This window comes from Triturus cristatus, chromosome 11, assembly GCF_964204655.1.
Source record: "Triturus cristatus chromosome 11, aTriCri1.1, whole genome shotgun sequence".
Classification (NCBI taxonomy): Eukaryota; Metazoa; Chordata; class Amphibia; order Caudata; family Salamandridae; genus Triturus; species Triturus cristatus.
This window is the reverse complement of record NC_140594.1, coordinates 740,281,491-740,305,725: the sequence shown is the minus strand read 5'-3', so window position 1 is coordinate 740,305,725 and position 24,235 is coordinate 740,281,491. Positions and strand designations below refer to the sequence as shown.

The following is a 24,235-nucleotide window of genomic DNA, read 5'->3' as shown; positions in this document are numbered from 1 at the left end:
ATTTTGAGGCTCCATGGTATCCCGACATATGAAACAAAATCCATGGGTAGCAGTTGTTTGCAGGGCCCCATAGATTTTGCCTTCTCCATATCCTCTTTAATTGTCTCTAACAAAAGGAAACCTTTAAGATCCAAAACGAGCTCAGTAAAAAGGTCGACGTAAAATCGGCATTAACACCCCTTGATGTTAATACTTTACAGACGTTCTTTCTCCAGAAGGTAACAGACATTCTTCTGGAGACTGGCAAAACCTCCATCACCCTGAGCTCTCAGGAGCTGGCTAATCCTTCACCCCTGCCAGATCAGTCCCTCAAAAATGTTCCTTCATTGGACCTAGAATCTCTGGAAGCACTGATAAATAAAACTAAATCAGGCTCACCGGCCGACCTGTGCCCACCAAGAATTTTCCGGATGGCCTTTCCAGTCCTGGATCGTCAGATTCTCACTCTCCTGAATGATTCCTTGGCGACCGGTGAAGTACCCTCCAATTTGAAGGAGGCTAGAGTTATCCCCCTACTAAAGAAGATAGGAGCGGACAAGGCCGAGTTGAAGAATTATAGACCCATATCCCAGCTCCCATTTCTGGCGAAGGTTATGGAGCAGCACGTTTTGAAGACGATCTATGCTTTTTTGGAAGAACACGAGCTGCTCCAACCGCGCCAGGCTAGTTTCAGAGCCCACCATAGTACGGAGCTAGTCATGCTATCTGTACTTGACGACCTCAGGATGAAGGCCAATAACAAAGAGTTGAGCGCCCTGATACATTTTTAGATCTCTCTGCTGCGTTCGACACGGTCAGCCATACAACATTACTGACTCGGCTGATGGACTTGGGTTTTCGGGGGCCTGCCTACAATTGGCTAAAATCATTTTTATCAGGACGTTCGCAGAGGGTCCAACTTGGCGATCAGGTATCGGACAAGGGTAATATCTTCTGCGGGGTCCCTCAGGGCTCCGCATTATCCCCGTTCCTCTTTAACATATACCTGCAGCCCTTGGTGGCCGCATTAGCTAACACGGAATGCCGAGTCTTCAATTACGCTGACGATACTCAGCTTATTCTGAAGATCGATAACTCGGCCCGCGCCCAAGAGGCAGTCCAAAACATCCTAAGGTTTACCATAAACTGGATGACTGCAAACTCCTTAAAAACTAACCCGGATAAAACCGAAGTCCTCGCCATTCCAGTAAAAGACAACCTCTGGAGTGGCCTGTTTTGGCCCAGAGAACTAGGGGCCCCTCCTAGCCCATCACCAGTTGTAAAAAGTCCGGGAATTAAGATCGACTCCGAACTCTCCATGAGTCATCAAGTCAATTCGGTGGTGGGCACATGTACTGGTCTTTTGAGACAACTGAGGAAACTGGCTCCCCTGCTTTCAGTTTCATCCATGAAATCCATTGTATCGGCAACTATCATCTCACGTCTCGACTATGGGAACGCGCTCTACTTGGGACTTTTCCAGAAACGTATGAACAGACTGCAGGTGGTACAGAATGACACAGCTAGGTTGATCTTCAGGCTGCCCAGGAGGACCCATGCCTCCCCCCTGCTGCATAGGCTGCACTGGTTGCCTGTCAGACAGCGATCAAAATTCAAAGGATTGTGTATTGCCCATAAAGCCCTTTATGGTCACGCCCCTGGCTACATAAGGGAACGCTTAATTAAATATGTGCCAGGGCGGGCGCTTCGCAGAAGCCGCCCAGCTGGTTTGCCCCCGGGGTAATTTTGTTTCCAAAGGAGGACGAGCTGTCTCAGTTATTCTGCCACAACTTTGGAACCAGCTGCTGGACACTCTCCGTAAAGAATCTGGTTTGCTTCCCTTTCGGAAACAGCTAAAAACTCTACTCTTCTTTTTAGGGACATTTCCTAACACTTTCAACTACCACGGAGACCACCCCTGCCCGGACGCTGCCTTTCTTCTGCCAAGCGCTAAGAGACCTGTCGGTGTAAATGCGCTATACAAAAATAAAATACAAATACAAATGTGGAGTCTACCTGGGGCCAAATAGAGGTTCCTTATCAAAAGGCATGTTTAAGACGGCTTGCTGAATCTCACGTTTAAACCCAGAGATCCGCATGGAGGTGCTAGTCATAATATTCCCCTCAGAAACCAACTGTTGACAGCCTTTTTGTGTTCCTCAGAGCTACTGAATAGATCTTCCATTATGTCCTTTTTTGTGTTCCTCAGAGATACTGAATAGATTTTCCATTATGTCCCGGAGGGCGTGGTCATAGTGTGCTTTGAGATCCTGCAAGTTGGCAATACGCTAACGGTTGACAGCCAGCGTTGCAGCTCTTTTCCCCGCAGCATCTATCCTTTTACTCTCATGGTCAGGTTGCGGAGTGTCTCTAGTGGCCTGAGAGTTGGCACGCTTGCGTGCTATGGTGGGAACTAGGCAGTCTGGCAGTAACTGTCCTTCAATGTAAATAGAATCAGCTAGTGCAGGCTCTTTTTTTATCCACCCTGGGTGTTTTAACCCTAGCCCTAATAGGGTCCTTAAATATGTCATTAGCTTGGGTAGCCCTATGTATGGTGTAAGGGCGTCAAAGAGGAAGTCATCCTCTACAGGCTCTTCAAGAAGCTCCACATAATGAAAATCAGAAGCCCTCGCTATAACCTCTTGGTAAGAGTTAGCATCTCCAGGAGAAGGGCACGCAGGATAAATATCAGGATCCAAATCAGCATGAAGATCAGTGTCAGGGGTGATATCCCAATTGCCCCCCCACCCCACCCTTCATTCCCACCAGTATCTTTCTGTGGAGACCCTTGTGGTGAAGTCATCTAGTGGGTCTCCTGGAGGAGATGGTGGTGCAGGAAATTGTGGTAGTGAGAGAAGCCTATGTGGGGGTGAAGGTCGGGAGGTGCAGTTGGTAAGGGAGATGATCCAAAGACCAACTTACTCATTGACTTGGCCATTGAAAGCTTGTACCCCAGTTTACCACAAAAGAAGTCATTAAGGAGATCCTCTTTCAAACAGAATGGCAATACAGAACTCCTAGGCATTTCGTCCTGAAATGCCGCAGATTCGCATTAACTGAAAACTACTTTGAATATGAAAATGCAATGTACCTCCAGGTCTACGGGTAGTTTTTTGCCCCAAGTCCGGCAGGACTATAGGTTAGTGACTTTGAGAAGAAGAATGTCCTAACACACACTAACCCAAACCACCAAAATATGAAAACGTTACATAGACATCATTCTGATAATCTGGGAAGGAGACATACCATCTGCACACGATTTTGTGACCTGGCTGAATACTCGACAGGTTTCTGAAATTCACAGCCAGATAGACCGCTCTATTCTTTCCTTTCTAGACATCATCCTCTTTGCAGAAAACCAACATATCGGCACTAAGACATATTACAAACCTACAGATAAGAACACCTTTTTATTATACAACAGCTTTCATCCATGCTCTTTAAAAGATAATGTACCCTATGGCCAATACCGCCGCATAAGACGCAACTGTACCAACAAGGTAGACTTTAAAAATCAAGTGAAAGCACTAACAAACAAACTAGAATCCAGAAACTACCCAAAATCAATCTGGTCAAAAAGCTATAAAAGAGCACAGAATCAACATAGGGATGTACTCCACCTAAACAAAGAAAAATCTCTTAAGCATGAAACACTGACGTGTAACAACTTTCAACGCAATATCCAATGTCGTAAAAAAAGAGAAGTAAAAACTGGAGAATATTGAATTCAGGCAGCTTGAATTGGCAGTTACCACACTTCTCTCACAGGAGACAAAAAAACCTAAGAAATCACCTGGTTCACACTCGACCAAAGAAAAAAACTGCAAAGCAGGACACTATCTCAACAATTCTAAGACTCCCTCCTATTACAGGTCATTACCCATGCGGAACATGCTCAGTTTGCTCTCTAACAACCACCACAACAGTGCTACAGCTCACATCAAATTTTACATGTACTTTAAAAAGACACTTGAATTGTAACAAATCATATGCCATTTAAATGATCACATGCCCCTGTGGCTTAAAACATGTAGGCATGATGTGCAGAGAAGTCAAAATACACATCTGTGAGCACAGAACCAATATAAGGTGTAACAGAGCAACAAAAATGAGCAACCATTTCATTACCGCAAAACATTCAACTGATGAGATGGGTTATTCTGGAAACTCTAGACTTTGTAGACAGTACAGAAAAGATCTTACTGCAAGAAGAACAATGTTGGGTCTACCATCTGGGAACAGCCCATAATGGACTCAACAAAAATATTCCGTGGTCACTTGTAATGAGATAAGGATGATCCCTTGAACCGCAATATGTCACCAAAAAACGAAGCACAAACTCTCATATGTATTCCCGTTTTGTAGGAATATGCAGTCTCAAAAATGTGTACATCATATTCCCACGTTAAGTGCAACATCCAACCAACCATGCTCAATCTTATGAATCTTAAATTAAAAAAGACCTTGGCTGGATATGGGATTAGACAAGAGATGCCCCCAAAATAAACCCCACTATGAATAAGTGGTAAAATAAACCACAAAAACATCCGTTCTTTTCTTAGGAAAACGTATGCTTTGAACAACTGATGACATATCTTGAGGTTAGGTCATATTTTTTATGTTAAATGATACCTATAATTATTAAGCAAGTACCTCAACAAATTTGTAAAACAATGCACTCACTGATAACATAACAAGCCTACCACTGTTCTCCATAGAAACTAGATGAAGTAACCACTGATAACCCAACCGGGGGCACCCATGGGCAACATCCCGCGCCTGACAACCAATCTTGAATCCCCCGGGGGCATGAGATAACTGCTAAAAGTCCCCTCGGTGTATGACTAACAAACCACCTCCAACTTCCGGAATAAGTAACCCATAACACCTGTAGACGAGCACTTGTATATAACTGGACAACGTCCCCACTCTCATCAGTAGGCACGGTTGGAGAGGGCGCATTGCGGTGATCATACGGAAGTACCAAGGTAATAAAAATGAGAGACCGAGAAAGGAGGGAATCCCTAGTCAAAGCCTCCACGATATACGGAGCACCTTTTCTGAACCGCTTACATTGTAGCCAACCCTTTTTTAGCCAAATCTCCCATTTCTCTCCTTTGGTTAATTTTTTTTTTTTTAATATCCCATCTTTTTCCCATATTCTCCTCCCGTATTAAGGAAACGTTAACACCCCGCCCTTATAACAGACCAAATGAATTACCGATCCAGACACTAAGGTATGCTATGAGAATCTTTCTAGGAGTCAACGCCATAGTTACTTAAATCTCTTTATCACGGGCTAACAGTACACTACATTGAGGCTACAGCTGACTGAGTGCATTCGTGTATTTTTACAAGTCAAGCATCTTCACGTAAATCCAAGTGTTATTACTATTACGTGAAAATGACTTCACAACCTTACATTTATAACGGCTTTTTTGCAGTATGTATGTCCAGAAGAAATAAAGAGGCAGCTCTACTATGTCCACCTTAGAATAGGACACAAGATGCAAATACTCTCCTCCTAGAAATGTACAACCCAAAATGGTCCCAGTATTTTTTAATCCAAAACCCGGAGCAAACAATAATGCAGTGAACATCATTGGGTGAAACCCATTCTTCTTTAAAGAATAAAGTATTGCAGTAGAACATTTGAAAACACTACATTTTCTTCATGTTCTTCTCCCTTTCTCTTAGGACAAAGAGGGTTCCAGATGAATAACAGAAGAAGGTAAGCACAGTATCTTAAGGTAAAATGTCCTTCCTCAGATTACTTAAGCGATTCTAACTGATTGTACGTAGGGATCCTAAGTAATAAAACCTTTAAGGTCCTGACAAAAGACTCTGACCCATAGGGAACTGGGAAGGCTGAAACATGTTGCCCTGGCTCTACAATAGATAGATGTGAGAGATACCCAATAATTCTCTCCTCACATCTCCCAATTCTTTTCATCATATCACTATCCTCGATCTCTTGAATAAAAGCTTTTTTTAAGGTAGGTGGTAATTTTTTATTTTTTATTTCTTCAAATGGTGGTTTCCACATAGTCTCAGATTTAAGAGACAACCCCTCCTGGTGGAGGAATAGAATCTATGATGTGACAATTAGTGTCTTAATACACCAAAAGAAAATATACCTTTGGTAGAACAACACTGTTGAGGGTCTCAACAATTTTGGGGTTACCCCTCATGCTCTTACACGTCTCTTCCACTCCTCTTGATCACGTGTAATCTGGAAGCCAGCAATTGTTCTAGAATGTTCAAAGTCGAATGGAAAATAGAAGGAGTACATTTTTCTGGAAATATTTCCCCCTTGACTTGTGTGCTGAGCCACTCACTAGGCTTACACAACCACTAATGCTATTCCACTCACTCCTACAAATTGCTTATAAAATTTGATATTTAGGTCTTGAAAAGTTTGCATTCTTGTTAAAAAACATAGAAGTGCAGGATTGGGCTTTTTTCTGAAAACAGAATATGAATTATTTTATTATTGTCATGTTTCATAAATTGAATTTTGGACTGCTGTAGGTTCTGAAATCAATTCAGGGGCACCACAAATAAAATAAATGCATAAGCTTTTAAAATTCACATTAGGAAAATAAAAATGATTGCTAATTTATCACCATCCAATTTACCTTCCGTCTTTCCATTTTTCAACATATGAACTAGACCAGAGTTTTCCATTTCTACAATGGTCTTCATGTGCTTGGAAATAAGTTCTCGCTCAACAACTTTTACAATTGGCTCCTCCGTTGATTTGTCAAGGCAGTGCATCACACGCTCTATCTCTTCATTAATTCTTGCTTCTACTTTCTTTATGTACACAGACGCACTATTTTCAGCTAAAAATTTCTGACTTTCCATCTGTAATTTAAAAAAGAAGTCTTTGTTAAACACATTTATGACCCTAAAGGCTTATGAAGGTACTTCACATTATTAAAAGTAAGAATTTAAATAAAAGTCAAGCCCTTGCATGTAACATAAGTGTACAGCAATTCTAACTACTTGAAGTGGAAGAAAATAAACAACTATAGGAAAAGCATTTGTGCAGATTTTTAAAAACGTCATCACAAGAGCAAGCCAGTGCGCTCCCTTAAGCTCCAAACATTTTCAGCTGGCAAGAGGATAAGCCAGCCGGAGAAGGAGTGGAGTGTTTGCATTACTCTTCCATTCTTTTAAGCGATGCCCGCCATTTGTTGATCTAACTCTTCAATTTGTTGATAGGTTTTTAAGTCCTCTGCTCATCAACAAAATATATTCCAAATACACTGTTAAAATAAGTCCAAAAAGAAAGCAAAGGCTTTTTGGGACTTGTCACTTTTCCCTGAAACTCACTATCTATTCCACTAAAAAACAATAATAATAAACAAGCTGTTTCTTCATAACAGCTATTAATGCAGCTGCACACTAGAGAAAAACATTTAAAACTAACATGCAGATATTAGCTGAGAGTAAGCAAAGGTGATCATGGATGTAATATCATTTACCACAAGTACAGGATAGCAAGTCAATAGGCTTGACCATGGTAACGAACTAAGATCATACTAATCGGTGAACACAAGTGCTGCACCTCTATAGATTTATTCATGAAGGGCTGGAGACCTCCAGCCACATTACCCTCCCTCCCCCCATTCGCTTTTCACAGCCGCTCACCCATCCCTGGGGAAAAGAACAAAGTAGATAAGCAAGGACATCCTAAGCACTCACATCACTGATCATTAGCAGAGGTCACATTCAATTTGTGAAAAATAAGCACATGCACCTTAATTAGCAACATACTACAAGACTTAAATAGTCATATGACTAGACAAGTTTTGTGACTTTTTAAAAAGAATGAACCACTTCAACTGACACACTGATGTAAAGTTATTCACTATTTTATATCTCAATGGGCAATACGAATAAGTTACTTACATTCGGTAACACTTTTGTCTGGTGGATACAGTATCTGCCTGTGGATTCCTCACATTTTGAATTATCCCAATGAGCAGCATTCCACGGAAACTTTTCTCCATAGCTCTCAGACTTCAACGAGGAAGTCACAATGGAACAACTTTGCGTGACGTCATCGGAACCATAAGAAGACCTCGTCGGCATGCTGGCATCAGTACCACCCATTTTTTCCAGGCTTTCGAGGCGAAACGGGTAAATGAACAACATTTTCACAGGTATACATAGTACACAATACACAAACAAATAAGGAAATATCACACCATAGATATTTCCCCAAATCTAACTAACCTCATGATTTAAGCAGAAAATCACATAAAACATTATGTATGAAAGATGATGCAATTTTTTTAAATTTCGGTATAAGCAGACAGGTCACGGGGAGGTGGGTGGGTCAGTGAGGAATCCACAGGCAGATACTGTATCCACCAGAAAAAGCATTACCACAGGTAAGTAACTTGTTCTTCTGATGGATACATCTGCCTGTGGATTACTCACCTTTTGAATTAAATCCTGAAGCAGTCCTGCACTCTGGGAGGGAGCCTGCCTGCACCAAACAATCCTGTAACAGAACAAGCAAAATGGCTGTCCATCATCACTTCCGAATTAAGCAAAACCGCTTTGCAAAAGTGTGGAGGGAGGCCCAAATTGCCGCTTTGCAGATGTCAATCACAAGGACACCACTAGCCAAAGAAGAGGATTTAGCTCTGGTAGAATGAGCATGAATACCTTCAGAAGGCTCCCTCTTGGTCATGGAGTAGCAAATCTTAATGCACAGGATTATCCACCTGGACGGCATTCTTTTGTGGACAGCCTTGTCCGTCATCTTGCGCACATATCCGATGAAGAGACGGTCATCCAGTCTGATTTTTTTGGTTTTGGTTCTATCCACGTAGAAGCTCACTGCTCTCCTGGGATATAAACGGTTAAGTCTCTCCTCCACCTTAGAAGGATGAGAGGAAGGGTAGAATGTAGGCATGGTAATAGACTGCCCCAAGTGGAATGGAGTGACCACCTTAGGCAGGAAAGCAGCTCTGGTCCTAAGAACCATCTTATCCGCATGGAAAGATGTAAAAGGAGGTTTGGAACTAAGAGCATACAATTCACTCACCCTACTAGCCGATGTGATTGCAACAAAATTATAGTCTTAAATGTAACTACGCAAGGGTTCAAAAGGTGAACGCATCAAAAACATGACTAGATTAAGATCCCACTGAGGCATAATAAAAGGAGTGGCAGGAAACCTATTAGCGAGACCCTTATTAAATCTCATAACTATATGTGATTTAAACAATGCAGGTCGATCTGGCAAATGAATAAATGCCAACAAGGCAGATAAGTAACCTTTTACAGTTGCCAAAGCGCAACGATGTTGTGCCAAGGTAAGAGAAAAACTCAGAACATCAGATAAATGGGCTTTCAAGGCGTCAATTGACTTCTCTCCATACCATTTCACAAATTTTGCCCACTTACCTGCCTAGACCGTTTTGGTTGGGTCTCTTCTGGCCAATAAAATAACATTCACCACCTCAGGTGGGAGAGAGAAAGAATTCAGGTTTCCCTGTTCAATCTCCAGGCATGAAGGTGCAGGCTCTGGAGGTGGGGGTGTAGAACCTGCCCCAGCGATTGCGAGAGGAGGTCTGCGAGAGGGACTCTTTCTGGTGTCGACTGGCAGCCACCTGAGGATCTTGTGGAGCATGCGTAGGGCGTGCAAGCAGGTAGACAAGACTGTGTTTACCTGTTGCTTCATGGATAGCTTGTAGTCCAATATGAGGCAGAGGTTGCGGGTGTGATATTTTGGGTCGGGCAGTGGGCCAAGTTCTGTCGGCCACCACATGTCGATACATGGCAAGATGTTGTTCCTAAAGATAAGGACTTCTGTTTTGTCTGTGTTCAGCTTGAGGCAGTTGTCCTTCAAGCAGTCGGCGACGTTCATCATACATCTGTGGAGGTTGGCTCTGGTGGTGGAGGGAACTTCTGACAGCGAAAATATGAGCTGGATGTCAGAGTAGGAAATTATGCTGAGTTTGTGCGATCTAACTGTGTTGGCCAGGGAAGTCATGCACACGTTTAAGCGGGTAGTACTGCGGGATAATCGTTGGGGGGACGCCGCGGATCATCTTGGGTTCCGAGGGGAACGGTGGGAGACCTATTCGCTGGGTTCTTCTGGTGCGGTATGAGACAATCCATTTGAGGGCATCTCCCTGGAGTCCGATATGGTGGAATCTGTCGTTCAGGATGTCATGGGAGACGGTGTGGAAGGCGACTGATAGGTCTAGGAGGATGAGGGCTGCCATTTCGCCCCGGTCCAGGCGGGCCCTGATGGGTGTTTTTTTGTGTGTGTTTATTTATTTATTTTTAACAATTCTTATTATGTAAACCTATCAGGTTGCACTGATCCTCATTGCTTACACATGTAGACAGTGCAGCAATATAGTTTTGATTAAGGGGTTTTGATACTACATGCAGCCGACAATTTGGAAAATGTTGCCTGTGATAAGACATATGGAGGGTGTTCCGCAACATCTGGGCATGCTAGATTCTTCTTGAATATATATTTTGTTATTAAGTGTTCGGAAGTTACCACACACAGAAGGGAATTATTTTGAATATTTCTGACTATCAAAGATACTAAGATGCAAAATCCCTTTTTGTCAAAATTAGAATTGTACAGTTTTTACCAATTTAGTGGTAAAGAACATTAAACATTCAAACATTTTAAAACTAGTTATCTACATTGGATATTTCACTGCTTTACCGCACTGAATTCTGATGCTTGGTCACAGCATTTCAGTCCTACGTTTCCACATTAATCATCACAGTTCTCAAGAGCTTTGCCAGATTTTTGGGGCAGATCCCAATGTACACCTATATTTTGTTTTGTATAAAGACGGTTAACTAGCAGACTTAATTAGGTATGAAGGCTGATGTCTACACTCTTCTTCCCTCAATATTTTTATGAAAAATTCAAAATTACTCACCCAGCAAGGTCAAGGACAAATTGCATATCACTGGTTCCAAACTGAGGTAGCATGTTGTGAAACATAATGGATTGGGATGCAACAATTAATTACCAGTGGCTGAGATTAATTCAAGAATTCCATCCATCACTTTTTGTACACTTCAGTGTGTCGCCCAAGGTGGGACGGCCATGCCCAGACGTGGGTCCCGTGCACACTGAACCACTGGAAGCAAGCTCTACCTGCTAATGAGCTCTAATAAGAGCAATATCGGTCCCATGTTACTTGTGTTCAGGGAAGACATGGCGTGGGAGTAAGGGCTGGACGAACAAGTTACTTACACCTTAGGTAACGCACTATCTGGTAGAGCCATAGTCTAGCTGCAGAGTCCCTAACTTTGAATCCTCCCCAAGCAGCAGACTGGATATGGATTTTTTTTTTGTTTAATATCGGTTTATTTGACCAAAGCATATGCAAGATAACAAATGCCACCAAAAGCGAAGGGGAGGGTGAGGGGATATCAGGTACACAGCAGGAGAAACAGGACCCCCCAGTATAGGACTCCAACATACAGATGATGGGGCAAAAAATACAGAAAGCAGTATCGCATATGTAGGTGAAGCAAAGTCAGAGTCCAGGACTAGAAAGTCAATCTTAGGAGGGGGGTTGTCTTATAGTCCCAAGGTAAAGGCCATGGAGGGGGGACAAGGGCTCGGGGCCTAGTATGAAGGAGCTTGGCCATCCTAAAAGGATCCCGGCAATATGCGGGAATGTGAAGAAGGGCTCCAAAGTACCAATTGCAGGTGAACCAGTGTCCCCGCCCCCTGACAAGGCATAGAACTCAGTGCATCAGTGCCATCACAATTTGGGGCAATCAACACATTAACCTGTAACAATCAAAAGAAACCAAAAAAAGAGAACAAAAAGAGAAAAAAAAGAAAAAAGTAAAAGGAAGATGAAAAAGAAAGAGAAAAGAAAGGGCAAAGGCAAAATAGGAAAAAAGACAGTGAAATTAAAAGAAGAAAGAGGTGAGGGGGAGTGGATGCGCCAGGAGGGGGAGGGATCAATGGCAAGTGCTAGAATGAAGGATGGGAATTCCAGGAGTCAGTAGGCCCCTCCAGCAGGCAGTGTGGACTACTCCAAGGGATCTGGCAATCCATCTCTAGAATAAGGCTCCAAAGGGTCATCAAACAATTGTAGAGCCCATAGTCTGGGAGGCATAAGACGGGAGTGTTCAAGCTTAGTAAGGTGGTGCACGAGAGGACGCCAAATGCGGTCAAAGCGGGTATCAGTGAGAGCAAGGCGAGTGGTAAGCAATTCTAGGGAGAGAACGTCCCACAGTCAGAGAAACCATGCAGCAATAGGTGGGGAGTGTGGCCGTTTCCAGCATGAAGCAATGGTCTGTCGCGCTGCACCCAATAGATGTTGAATGAGGTGCCAATGGGCCATGGTCATGGCCTTTAGCGTATTGGGCCGAATGCCCAGGAGTACTACAGATGTGGTAGCAGGGAGCGGGTAACCCACCACCTCTTTGATATGGCTGAGGACCTCCTTCCAAAACACAGTAAGCTCTGAGCAAGACCACCAGATATGTAAAAAGTCCCCTCTATCAGACTGGCATCTCCAACAGATCGGGGAAGTGCCCGGGAACATCTGATGCAGGAGGATAATACCACTGTGTCATCAGTTTATAGACAGATTCGCGCTGAGGAATGCTACGGTATACCTTAGGGATGTCTGCCCATAAGCGGTCCCATTCCTCCGGGGAAACATCAGCATCTAAGTCAGTGGCCCAGCGAGTTTGGTAACCATGGAGCGGAAGATGTCCAGAGTGCTGAAGAACCGAATAGGTTCTGGAGATGAGGCCCTTAGAGCCGTCGAATCTGCAGACCAGGAATTCAAAGAGGGTGAGACGCCGAGTCACTTCCCGAAGATATTCGTGAGATGACAGCCAATGGCGTACTTGGCAATACTGTAGGCGCTCTTTGTCAGACTGAAAAACTGTTTACATTGATCAAAAGAGCAAAGAGTAGAACCCTGGAAAAAGACCTGGAGGACACGGCGACCTTCTACGGTCCAAGCCTCAAAGGAACGGGGCTGAAGAGCAGGAGGAAACGCAGGAGTGCGCGTGAAAGGAGTGTTGGGGGGAGGGAAAAGTCGTGAGACCCCGGGTAAGTGCCAGCCCATCCCATATCTTTAAGACCGTTCTCGCCGGCGTCGCCAAATAGGCAGTGTGTGGGGCCGCGCAGCACGCGGAAGCCAAGCGAGGTCCCAGAGTGGTCTACAAGCTACCGCCTGGTCCATATGAAACCAATGTTTCTTGCTTTCAGGGACAATCCACTCTGAAATAAAACGGAGATGGCAGGCCCAGTAATATTCCAGTAAATTAGGACAGGCCAACCCACCCTGAGATCTGGGGAGGAGGAGTATCCTGTGGGAGAAGCGCGGACGTGATTTCCCCCAGATGGAGGGGGGCTCGAATATCCGCCTGTGGTATAGGGGTGGGGAGAGACTAAAACAGGTACAGAATTTTGGGCAAAAGAGACATCTTAACAGCATGAAGACGACCCAACCATCTACTCCCGAAGTACGAGTTACTTACCTTCGGTAATGATGTATGTGGTAGAGACGAATCTAGCCGCAGATTTCTTCACGTAGAATTATCCCCAGGCGTGAGACTGGATCCGGAAAACTTTCTTGCCCAGCAGCTCTGCGCGCCAGGGGGACGGCATCACGCGACTCCACCCAGGCATTGTACGTGTACGTGACGCCGGAAACTGCGGCCCCTGGCCCAGTCCGAGGCAGGAGACTGACGCTGCGACGACACAGATCGGGACAAGCGGGCCGACAGCCAGCCTTCCTGCCGGGACTTCGGTTTGAGATGCTGGCATGCCTCGCAGTCCATAGTCATGGTGCTCACCCAAGCACCACATACAAATAGTGTGAGGGTCCGTCGCAGACATCTGACGTGCACAAGAAGCGCACGGCTTGAAGCCCGAAGGCATGGTACACGGTTCCCAAATCAAGGTGCTAAAGAGGCCTGAAAACAAGGAGCACACTCCGGATCCGCGTTGCAAGAAACTGACGTCAGCGCGCCGGGGTGGGACTTGTGACCTCGCCGACGTCACATATGCGGACGTCGTCAGGGCGGGGTCGCGTGGTACCGCCACCAGCGCGCAGAGATGCTGTGGCAAAGATTTTCCGGATCCAGTCTCACGCCTGGGGATAATTCTACGTTAAGGAATCTGTGGCTAGTAGTCTCTATCAGATACTGTAGACACCTTGGTTACAAACGGTTTAAACACTGACAATCTGAGAATACTTCTTTAACCCCTTGTGTGCGGGTTTATTTCCCCCGCTGTGCGGGAGAAATAAAAGTGGGTGGGATTACGACGGCTCCCGGCCGTCGTGCGCACACGCCCACCGTAATGCACGACGGCTGGGAGCCGTCGTGCGCACACAAGGGTTTAAATACAAATTCATACACAATACACTCCCTAGTAGAATTCTGACAGTGAACCAACAACTGCTCAGCCTCTTAACAATCACAGTCATAAACCAAACCACGGTTGTAGACCATCTTCTGCTATATAATGCAAAGTGCAAATTAAAGACGGACAACATAAACTGACAGCCCAGCTTTTGAAAGTAATCTCGGTAAAAGTCAAGGCTCTGCCTATTTAAATATTTATTTTGCAATTCCCTGTTCTCTTTATTCTCCTCTACATTGTGAATTGATATTTGAAATTAACACACAACATTTAGGTACCTGAAAAAATTCAGCAGACATCTCCAGAAAGGGAGCCTCGAAATCTTCTTCGTAAACCGATCTTCCTTCGAGGCCTAGAATCATTAACATCTGACATGCATTTCTTATTGCACCTCTGCAAAGAAGATTGTAAATCCAGCTTATTTATGTGTATGTGTAAAAAATATATGTTATTTAATCAAATCAAAGACTTGAATTAATAAACTAAACAGAGAACATGTTTTCTAAATCAACTTGTGTTAGTCAGGTACAGTTTATAGCAGCAATCAAACTCAAATTAGAAGGTTAACATGCATAATGGCATTCACTACCAAGCTGCATACAAATTGCAGCATTACAGATATTCTTAATTGTTCATTCTTTAAGGCATCCTGTTACGTGACAGATTTAAGACACTTCATTTTCTTCTGACAGGAGAAACTTGAGTTATCTTTACGAAGTGTAGAGCAGAAAATAAATGAGTCTTGCTAGCAATGGGCACTCTGTGGGGCTTCTCAATTTTGTAACGGAAAAAGGAAATGAAAACTTCGTAGGTATATTAGATTTCAGTCCCAAAGCTTACATTTACATATTGAAAGACTTTTGAAGTGTTAAGATACTAGATCAGTTACATTTTCGCGGACTGAAAACTAATAAGATATGCCCATCAATAAACACGCATTGGCAAAGCTAATAGGTCACAACTACGAGAGCTATAGGCTCTGCCCATGACTTTCACCCATGCTGCACAGCAGCCTGACTAATGTTCAGCATGGCTAAAAAAATACATTAAAAAGCACTATGACGCTGCAATCACGGATGTGCTTTTTTTAGGTCGAGCATGCGAGACCTCTTGTATATACTTTAGTATATACTTATAAATTAGTATATACTTATATGTGTGTATGCAGTTTGTGGGCTCTGGAGATCAGCCCAAGGACTTGTCTGCTTCCACTTAGGGACTTTTTTTCTGTTCAACTGCCTCTATTTAATCATCTTAATAAAAAGGACAGTAGAGGTCAGTAAAATACCAGAATTGCTTTCTGCTGAGGGACTCTTTTTTAAAAATTTTCTGGCAACTGCCTCTATTTAACTTAATTGATAGAAAACGACCATCGGCGGTCAGTTAAATACCAAAATCACTTTAGCATTCTCTAGATTCCAGTTCAAAGGAATTGTTTTCCACGAGGAACCGTAGACAATATTTTTTTCAAATCTTGTATTTTCAGTGATATTACCACCGAAGGCCCTGATTTTATATTAAATACAGAGCTTTGGACTGTATCATTTCCCACAGAAAGGCAATGTTTCTCTCCATGCTTGTTATTGAAATAACACCAACTATAATTGAGAAATCAGGTAGAATGGAGGGGCAGCAGGAGACAACATGAAACACAATGGGGAAGCACACTGACAAAAGAGGTGGGCTGGAGGGTATGGGAGAGCAAGCTGACAATGGAAGGTGATCGGTAGGGGCGAGGAGAGCAAGCCGACAATGGAATGGCAGAGGAAGGGACGAGAGAGCAAGCGGACAATGGTGGGTGGTCGTGGGATGGGGCAGCAAGCTGACAAAGGAGCGCATGCCGATGGGTCAGAGGCAACAAGCTAACAGGGTGCAGGAGGGAGGGAGGGAGGGGCTGGGGAAGCAAGCTGACAACAGGGGGTGGGTGGGAGAAGATGGGACAGTTAGATGACAGAGAATGAGTGGGAGGGGCTGGGGTAGCAGGCTGACAACAGAGGGCGGGTGGCAGGAGCTGGTACAGAAAGATGACCGAGGAAAGTCAGGAGGGTAGGCACAGTCCTGGACAACAGAGTGTGAGCAGGAATGGCATGGGGACCCTAGGTGACAAATGAGGGAGAGAGCAGTGACGGGGGCAGTGATCTGATAAAGGGCTGGAGAGGAAGGGGCAGCAAGCTGACAACAGAGGGCAGGTGGCAATTCGAAAGTAAGCAAGCTACCGAGGGCGGGAGGGATTGGCTAGGGCAGCACACAGACAGGACAGGAGGGAGTTGATGGGCAAACATATGAACAATGGCAGGGAGGAAGAAGATGGGCAAACACACTGACAGCGCAGGGTGAGCGGGTGTGGGAACAAACAGACAGAGGGTGGGTGGTGCTGGGTGAGCAAACAGTGGTGGTAGGGAATCAAGAACTGCAAAACTTAGGAGGAACACGGAGAAGTGCATGAGGGAGACAGCTGGAAAACCTACACTCAGAGTCCTTAAAAAAAAAGAAACAAGCATTGGCAAAGCCAATGGGTCACTGTAATCTGAGAGCTAATGGCATTGCCAATGATAATGTCTTTTAGCCATGTGTTATGGAGTGGATGTATGTTTCAATACGCAGCCCTAGAGAAGGAAATTACTCGTCTAGAAACGACAGCCAGGGAGTCTGGGACGCCAGACTGTGAGAAAGTGCCCTCTTTCTGCATGGTTGCCCCCACTTTTTGCTGAACTGCTGGTGTACTTTGAGTGTGCCCCGGGTTCCTGCCAATCAGGTTCCCAGGGCCTGTGTTCTTTCCCTAAAACTGCATTGAAGACCAAACTCAATCGGCACTCTCTGGCCACAGGTCAGCCCCTGGTAAATGCTACCACAGGTACCAAGGGCACTGTGACCAGAGAAGGCCTCTAAGGGCTGCAGCACTTATTGTGCCACCCTTAGATGCCCTGTACCTCTACACTCACATACTGCCTTTGTTCTGCACCAAAACACGCAGCCTGAAAAGTGAAGAATCGATATGGCACACAGCAACCCACAGCCCTGGCATAGATGTGAGAAGTTGGTCTGGCATATGCTGTCCTCTAGTTATAGGGGACACCTTGTACCAGTCCAATTCGACTCTTATGGTGATAGGTTTAAGACAACCTTTAAAGAAAGCTATCGTAGTGGTAGCTGTGGAGAGCAGCCTTCAGGCTAAGTCTTGAAGGAGTGTTAAGCTTATTGATTTACCATAGATAACCTCTTGAATGACCAAATGAAAGAGTAGTCCACACAGGTATATATATAAAATATATGTATTTATTCTAAACAGAATCCCACAAGTCTCTTTATGAGGCTAGAGGCAAAGTTACAATTCAAACAAGCATTGATAGATACAATAAATAGCACTGGAATCACAGGGCCCCAGGGGGGGATTAAACCATATATTAAAAAAGTGGTATAAGAACCACGAAAATTCTACAGACAATGCCTAGGGCATTTAGGATCGCTGGCCCCTTAAGAATCCACCCCAGGTTATGAGGAAGGGGACCCACGGGAGACGCGTGCAGTGCAAATAGCTGCTATCGGGATCTCTATTAAAGCCTATGGAGAATGTCGCGGTTTGATTTTAAAAGATTAAAGACACTTCTAGCAGGAGTTCAAAGTTAAGGGCTTTGAGATAAGCCTTTGAGGTGCCCACTACCACGAGAGTACCGGGGTACCACTGTTACCTGCCCCAGGGAAGCCGGGTGCATAGGTCGTTTTCGATGTCGGGTCGCGGGCTGATTTGCAATGGGAAAATGTACAAAACTGCTGCTAGCCAAAAGCGTTGATGTCGTGAAGAATGAAGTAGTAGATCTTGTAGAGGAGAACCTGAAAGCAGAGGGGACAGAGTCTGGGTCACGGCACAGTGACCAGGGAGCTCAGAGGAAAGAGCCCTTCAATGTCGTGTGCTTCAAGTGGAAAGAGGTGTAGCTTGGATCTGCAGCCACAGGCTCCGGGAGGCTTCAAGGAAGGCCAGCTTCTGGAGGGTGACTGCCCCACGTCGGATGAGGGTCGCTGCGGTGTTAGTGTCCGGATTGGATTCACTAAGCCTTGGCAACCGCAACCCACGCAAGATGAACAAATCAGCTACTGGTGCAGACCCACGAGGTCTGTGAGAGGTCTCCTTTGGAGAGACTGTAGAGCAGGCCTGGAGCAACCAGGGGAACTCTTGAAAGTCGAGATTGACCTCTGCTGGGGCCCACCAGTCGAAAGACAAGGGACCGCGGGAGGCAGCAATTTGGAGTGCGTAAAAGGGAGCCCACGGGCCACCGGAGGGGGCTAGGGCGCTGATCTTTGGCACAGTTGCTGCTGAGAGGTTGGCTCAATAATGGGCCAAAGCAAAACTTCCCCACTGGTCAGGGTCGTGTGCTATGCAAGAGGTGGCCGGTGTCCTGGGGTATTGGGGATCTCGGCACCCACGCGGTCCATGGTGCTCAGATTTGCTGTGCATACTCACTGGCCTCTGGGATGCTCAGGAAACCCACCTCAAGGTTGCTGGGAGTCGACGAAGTCCGTAAGAGCCGCGAAGTTCCAACCGGGTCACTTGCAGTGTTTCAGGTGCCTGCCAAGCAGGGGGGTAACTCCTTTACCCCAAGGGAGATTTCTTCAGTCAGCTGGGCAGCAGCTCGTCGAAGGTCAAGGCTGTTAAGTCCAAGATTAATCTGAGGCTCTGGGAACACAGTATTTACCTTTATCCAGAAGATATGGGGAGGGTCCAGATCAGAGCCTACCAATGAGAGTTGAGGCGGGAAAGGGTGGCTACACCCACTCCCATTTGTGTGTTTCCTGCCTGGGCGAGGGGCAGGATGCCCCTGGACCGGTTCCAGGCGGTGTATGCAGAATGTAAGCGCTGTAGCAGCCTACGTGCAACTCGGAAAGGCAACATATGGTGCACCCACCCAGTTCCAATCCACATATCCTGTCTGGGGAGGTGCTAGCACCTCCCTGCCACAGGAGCCCTATTGTCCAGCTGGCGAGGCTGGGATTTTCCCCAGCAACAGCCAGCCAGAGTCGCGTGGGTGGCGGGTAGTAGCCATTTTGTACTACGTGTGCACTTTTAAATTGGTGTCTAAATTCTGCCGCTTTTCCCATATCGCCCCTCTAGCAGAGGGAAATCGTGCCCTCATGCCCATGGCTGGACTGGGGGTAGGATTCCTACATGTTTGACACCAAACACGATATGGTTCTGTGTAGCCATTCTCAAGTTATCACGCTATCGCGATACACATATAATGCGGTTAAGAGTATATGGTATGGTTACACTACAAACAACCCAGCAATGATTTTACGAAGGTTGCAGAGAGGCCCTACTCAGGTAGGGGTCCCCCCTCACACATACCTCAGCACCCTGCCTTGTAGGATTACCAAGGCCTGCTATAGGGGGTGACCTATGAGAGTATATGTGCTGTAATAGGGTGGGATATAGGGTACCTATATCCCTGTAAGGGGTGCTAGCACCACCTTACCCAGACTACAGTAGTGGTCGGGTGGTGTCAGTTTGTATGGCTGTCCCAGGGTGGCACAATAAGTGCTGCAGCCCTGGTAGGCCTACTGAGGGACCCATGCCCTGGGTACCATCTACAAGGGACTGCCAGGGTATCCTCAGTATCCAATTGGGTTGTACCTAGGGAACTCACATCGTTTAAGAGAGGAAGCAGATAGGCTGGGGTCCTGTATAGCAGGGCCACAGCCTGGCTAGAGTCATAAAACAGTCAAAACATCAGCAAAAAGTTGGGGGCAACTATGCAGTCTATGCCACTCTCCTACAATAGATCAGCCACTCCTCTAGATGGGTGCACTATACCAGTGGTGAGGGTACAGGTGCATGAGCCCTGCACCCCTACATTGTGTAAGCCAATTCTTAGACATTGCAAGTGCAGTAATGCCATTAAGAGTATATGGGGCTGGGAGTTTGTCATTACGAACTCTGCGGTACCATAATGGCTTTACTGAAAACTGAGAAGTTTGGTATCAAGCTTCTCAGCACATAAAACCCACACTGATGCCAGTGAGGGAGTTAATGAAAAATGCACACACAGGGCATCTTAGAGATGCTCCCAGAAAAATGACCTAACACTAGTGTCCAGGCTGAGTGTCTGTTCCACCGCTGCCACAATCAGACATGTTTCTGGACCCCTGGGTCGAGAGCCTGCTGCTCTAGGGGGCCTGAAACAATGCACATCCTGGGACGAGGTGCCAAGCATCCTCCCCCAGGATGGGCAGGGTCCACAAAGGGGAAGCTTCAAAGGTATGCCGCCTTCGTGAGCTTCCCCAGGCCTTTTGCTGCTTCCAGCAACTGGTCCCCACTGGTTCTGACCACCACTTTGGGCTGGAGAACCAGCGGGAAAACCAATTGAGGAAGGGAGGTGTGCCCACCTTTGCCAACCCCACCTCTCAGGTGGAGGAGGTGAGGTGAAGCACAACTCTCAGTCCCCACCATCTTGCAGATGCGGGGATCCAGCCAAACAAAGTGCGGCATATGCCCCCCTCACACTGGAGGGTGGCATAATAGGGGGTGTACCCACCCCAAGGAAGGGACTTATTGGTCCAAACCTTTTACCTACCTGTAACACCCCTAAGGAAACTGCTACTTACCAGTATGCATCTGTTCTTGGCATGTAGAGCTGCAGAGTTGTACACCATGCATAGATCGCCATCTGGTGTTGCACTCGGATGCTTGCACATTGTTGTTGTCTTGGAAGAGTCTTTTGTAGTCATGAGATCGGCAACTCCTCCCTTGGACGATAGTGCGCATAGGCATCGACTCCATCCTCATATTGTTTTTCGCCATGATGGGAAACGATGGAGTCAGTAAGAAGTAAGAGATGTCCATGTGAAAGTATCTAATTAAGATAATACTGGAACAGATACAGGTTCTGGGGAGGCGGGTGGGCGTGTACAACTCTGCAGCTCTACATGCCAAGAACAGATGCATACTGGTAAGTAGCATTTTCCGTTCGAGGCATATGAGCTGCAGATTGTACACTATGCAAAGACTGTACAGCAGTGTCTCTCCTAGCAGTGGTCACCTGTATCTGTTGCAGTAGTTTGAAAAAGTGTTTTAAGAACAGCCTGGCCTACAGAAGCTTGTTGCTTAGCCTGCACATCAACACAATAGTGTTTGGTGAAGGTGTGTGGTGTAGACCATGTTGCTGCTTTGCAGATGTCATCTAAGGGAATGTTACCTAAAAATGCCATGGAAGCCCCTAGTTTGCGTATTGAATGTGCTCTTGGGGGATTTGCAAATGTGCGTTTAGCCTTTTGATAGCATATTTGAATGCATTTTACTATCCACCTCGCGATCCCAGCTTTGGAGATGGGGTTACCTTTATTAGGTGGGGAGAAGGCTACAAACAGTTGTTTTGTCTTCCTAAAAGGCTTAGTCCTGTCAATGTAATAAAGTAGGGCTATTTTGACATCTAGTGTGTGAAGAGCTCTCTCGGCCACAGAGTCTGGGTTTTGGAAAAACACCAGTAACTCAACTGACTGGTTAAGATGAAAAGCGGAGATTTCTTTGGGAAGGAATTTTGGATATGTTCGGAGAACCACTTTATTATGATGTATTTGTTTGAATGGCTCTTGTACGGTTAAAACCTGGATCACGCTTACCCTTCTGAGAGAGGTAAATGTGACAAGGAAAGCTACTTTCCAGGTGAGGAACTGAAGTTCACATTTAAGTAGAGGTTCAAATGGGGGACCCATGAGCCTGGTAAGAACAATGTTTAAATTCCACACCGGAGAGGGTAGGGTAGCAGTCTGGGAAGAATTATTCTTTTAAGGCCCTCCATAAAGGCTTTAATTGCAGGTACTCTAAATATTGACAAGTGTGGTCTGTTTCGTAAATAAACAGAAGTGCTCCTAGATGTAATCGTATGGCTGAATATGCTAGATTACATCTTTGTAAGTGTAGCAAATAGCAAATGATGTCTTGGATTGAAGCATCCAGCGGATCAATCTTATTGTTATTGCAGTAGATGACAAATCTTTTCATTTTGCTGCATAGCAAGCTCTAGTAGTAGGGCATCTGGCTTCTTTGACCGAACTCTAGGACTTCAGGAGCCAGATCGCTAGATTCAGTTGACCTGGATCGGGGTGCCTTATCTCTCCATGGTTCTGAGTTAGCAATGTTGGGGAGAGGCATAGTTTTTGGTGTGGAACTACTGAGTTCCAGAAGTGTTGTGAACCACGGTTGCCGTGCCCATGTGGGAGCCACCAGGATCATCTTGAGAGACTGTTGTCTGAGCTTGCGTACTACTAGGTGAATCAATGGGAGTGGTGGAAAAGCGTACGCAAATCTGCCTGACCAGTTCATCCATATCGCATTGCCTTTGGACAACGGGTGTGGAAACCTGGCGGCGAAGGTTGGGCATTTTGCATTTGTGTGAGTGGCGAACAGATCTATGTCTGGTTGACCCCACATGTGAAAAAATGGTTGAAGAACTTGGGGATGAAGTTCCCATTCGTGTATCTGCTGTGTCTGTTGACTTAGCAGATCCGCAATTTGATTGTGAACTACTGAAAGATGTTCTGCCAGAAGGTATAGGTTTTGTGGAATGGCCCATCTCCAAATGATTTGTGCGAGCTGGGACAGCTGCAAAGAATGTGTGCCTCCTTATTTCTGTATGTAATACATGGCTGTCATGTTGTCTGTCCGGACTAGGACAGTCTTGTGCTGTAGATGTACTTGGAATGATTTTAGTGCTAGAAATATTTGCCAGTAATTCTAGGTGATTGATGTGGAGCACTTTCTGCTTCGTGTTCTTTTTGCCTTGAATCGTGCGGTTTAGGAGATGGGCTCCCCAGCCGGTGAGTGATGCATCTGCTGTTGGCAGTATCTGTGGAACCGGCTCGAGGAACAGCCGCCCTTTGGAAAGGTTTCGTGTGTTCCACCACTGCAGAGAGCGATGTGTGCGGCTGTCCACCAACACCAGATCTGTAAATTGACCTCGGGCCTGGTTCCACTGACATGCTAGGCATTCCTGTAAGGGGCGCATCTGAAGTCTTGCATGAGGTATGATAAAGATGCAAGAGGCCATCATCCCTAGGAGTTGCATGAATACCCTTGCTGGGAGGGAATGATATGGTTGAAATCTGGAAATTAGTGTTTGCATACTGGCATTCCTGGCTGGATTGGGATATGCTAGAGCTCTGGCGGTGTCTAATGCGGCCCCTAGATACTGGTGTATGTGGGAGGGCTGAAGATTTGACTTGGGGTAGTTTACTGTGAATACCAAGTCGTGTAGCAGCTGGATGGTTTGATGAGTGTGATGAACACACTGGTTGAATGACTTGGCTTTTATTAGCCAGTCGTTGAGATATGGAAAGACATGGATTTGTTGTCTTCTCAAGTGAGCTGCTACCACTGCAAGGCACTTTGTGAACACTCTGGGTGCGGTGGTCTCCCCAAATGGAAGGACTTTGAACTGATAGTGTTGCCCGTCCACTATGAACCTTAGATACTTCCTGTGAGCAGGGTGTATGGGAATGTGGAAGTAGGAGTCTTTGAGATCTAGGATGGAAAGGAAGTCGCCTTGTTGAAGTCGTGGGAGGACCTGTTGGAGAGTGATCATATGAAAATGATCTGATTGGATATAGAGATTGAGGGGTCTGAGGTAGAGTATTGACCGTAGGGTCCCATACTTTTTGGGAATTAGGAAATACAGCGAGTAAACCCTGTTCCTTGATACTGTAAGGGAACTAGTTCTATTGCCTGCTTTTGAAGCAGTGAGAGAACCTCTGGTTTTAAGAGCGTGAGGTGTTCTGTGGACATTGGACGCTGTTTGGGTGGTATGGTGGGGTGGGGTTGCAGTAAGTTCCAGGCAGTAGCCATACTGGATAATTTGTCTTACC

General features: G+C 45.6%; 1 protein-coding gene across 1 annotated transcript in view; it reads right to left on the bottom strand.

Annotated features, from left to right (window-relative positions):
* The window catches only part of CUL3 (cullin 3), a 611,025-nt gene that overhangs the window by 417,438 nt on the left and 169,352 nt on the right, over positions 1 to 24,235 (bottom strand). Inside the window, exons 5-6 of the mRNA XM_085634401.1 lie at positions 14,662 to 14,776; positions 6,618 to 6,846 (exon numbers count right to left, since the gene is read on the bottom strand). Coding sequence (XP_085490527.1) covers positions 6,618 to 6,846; positions 14,662 to 14,776 — 344 coding nt within the window. The remainder of the gene's footprint in view (positions 1 to 6,617; positions 6,847 to 14,661; positions 14,777 to 24,235) is intronic.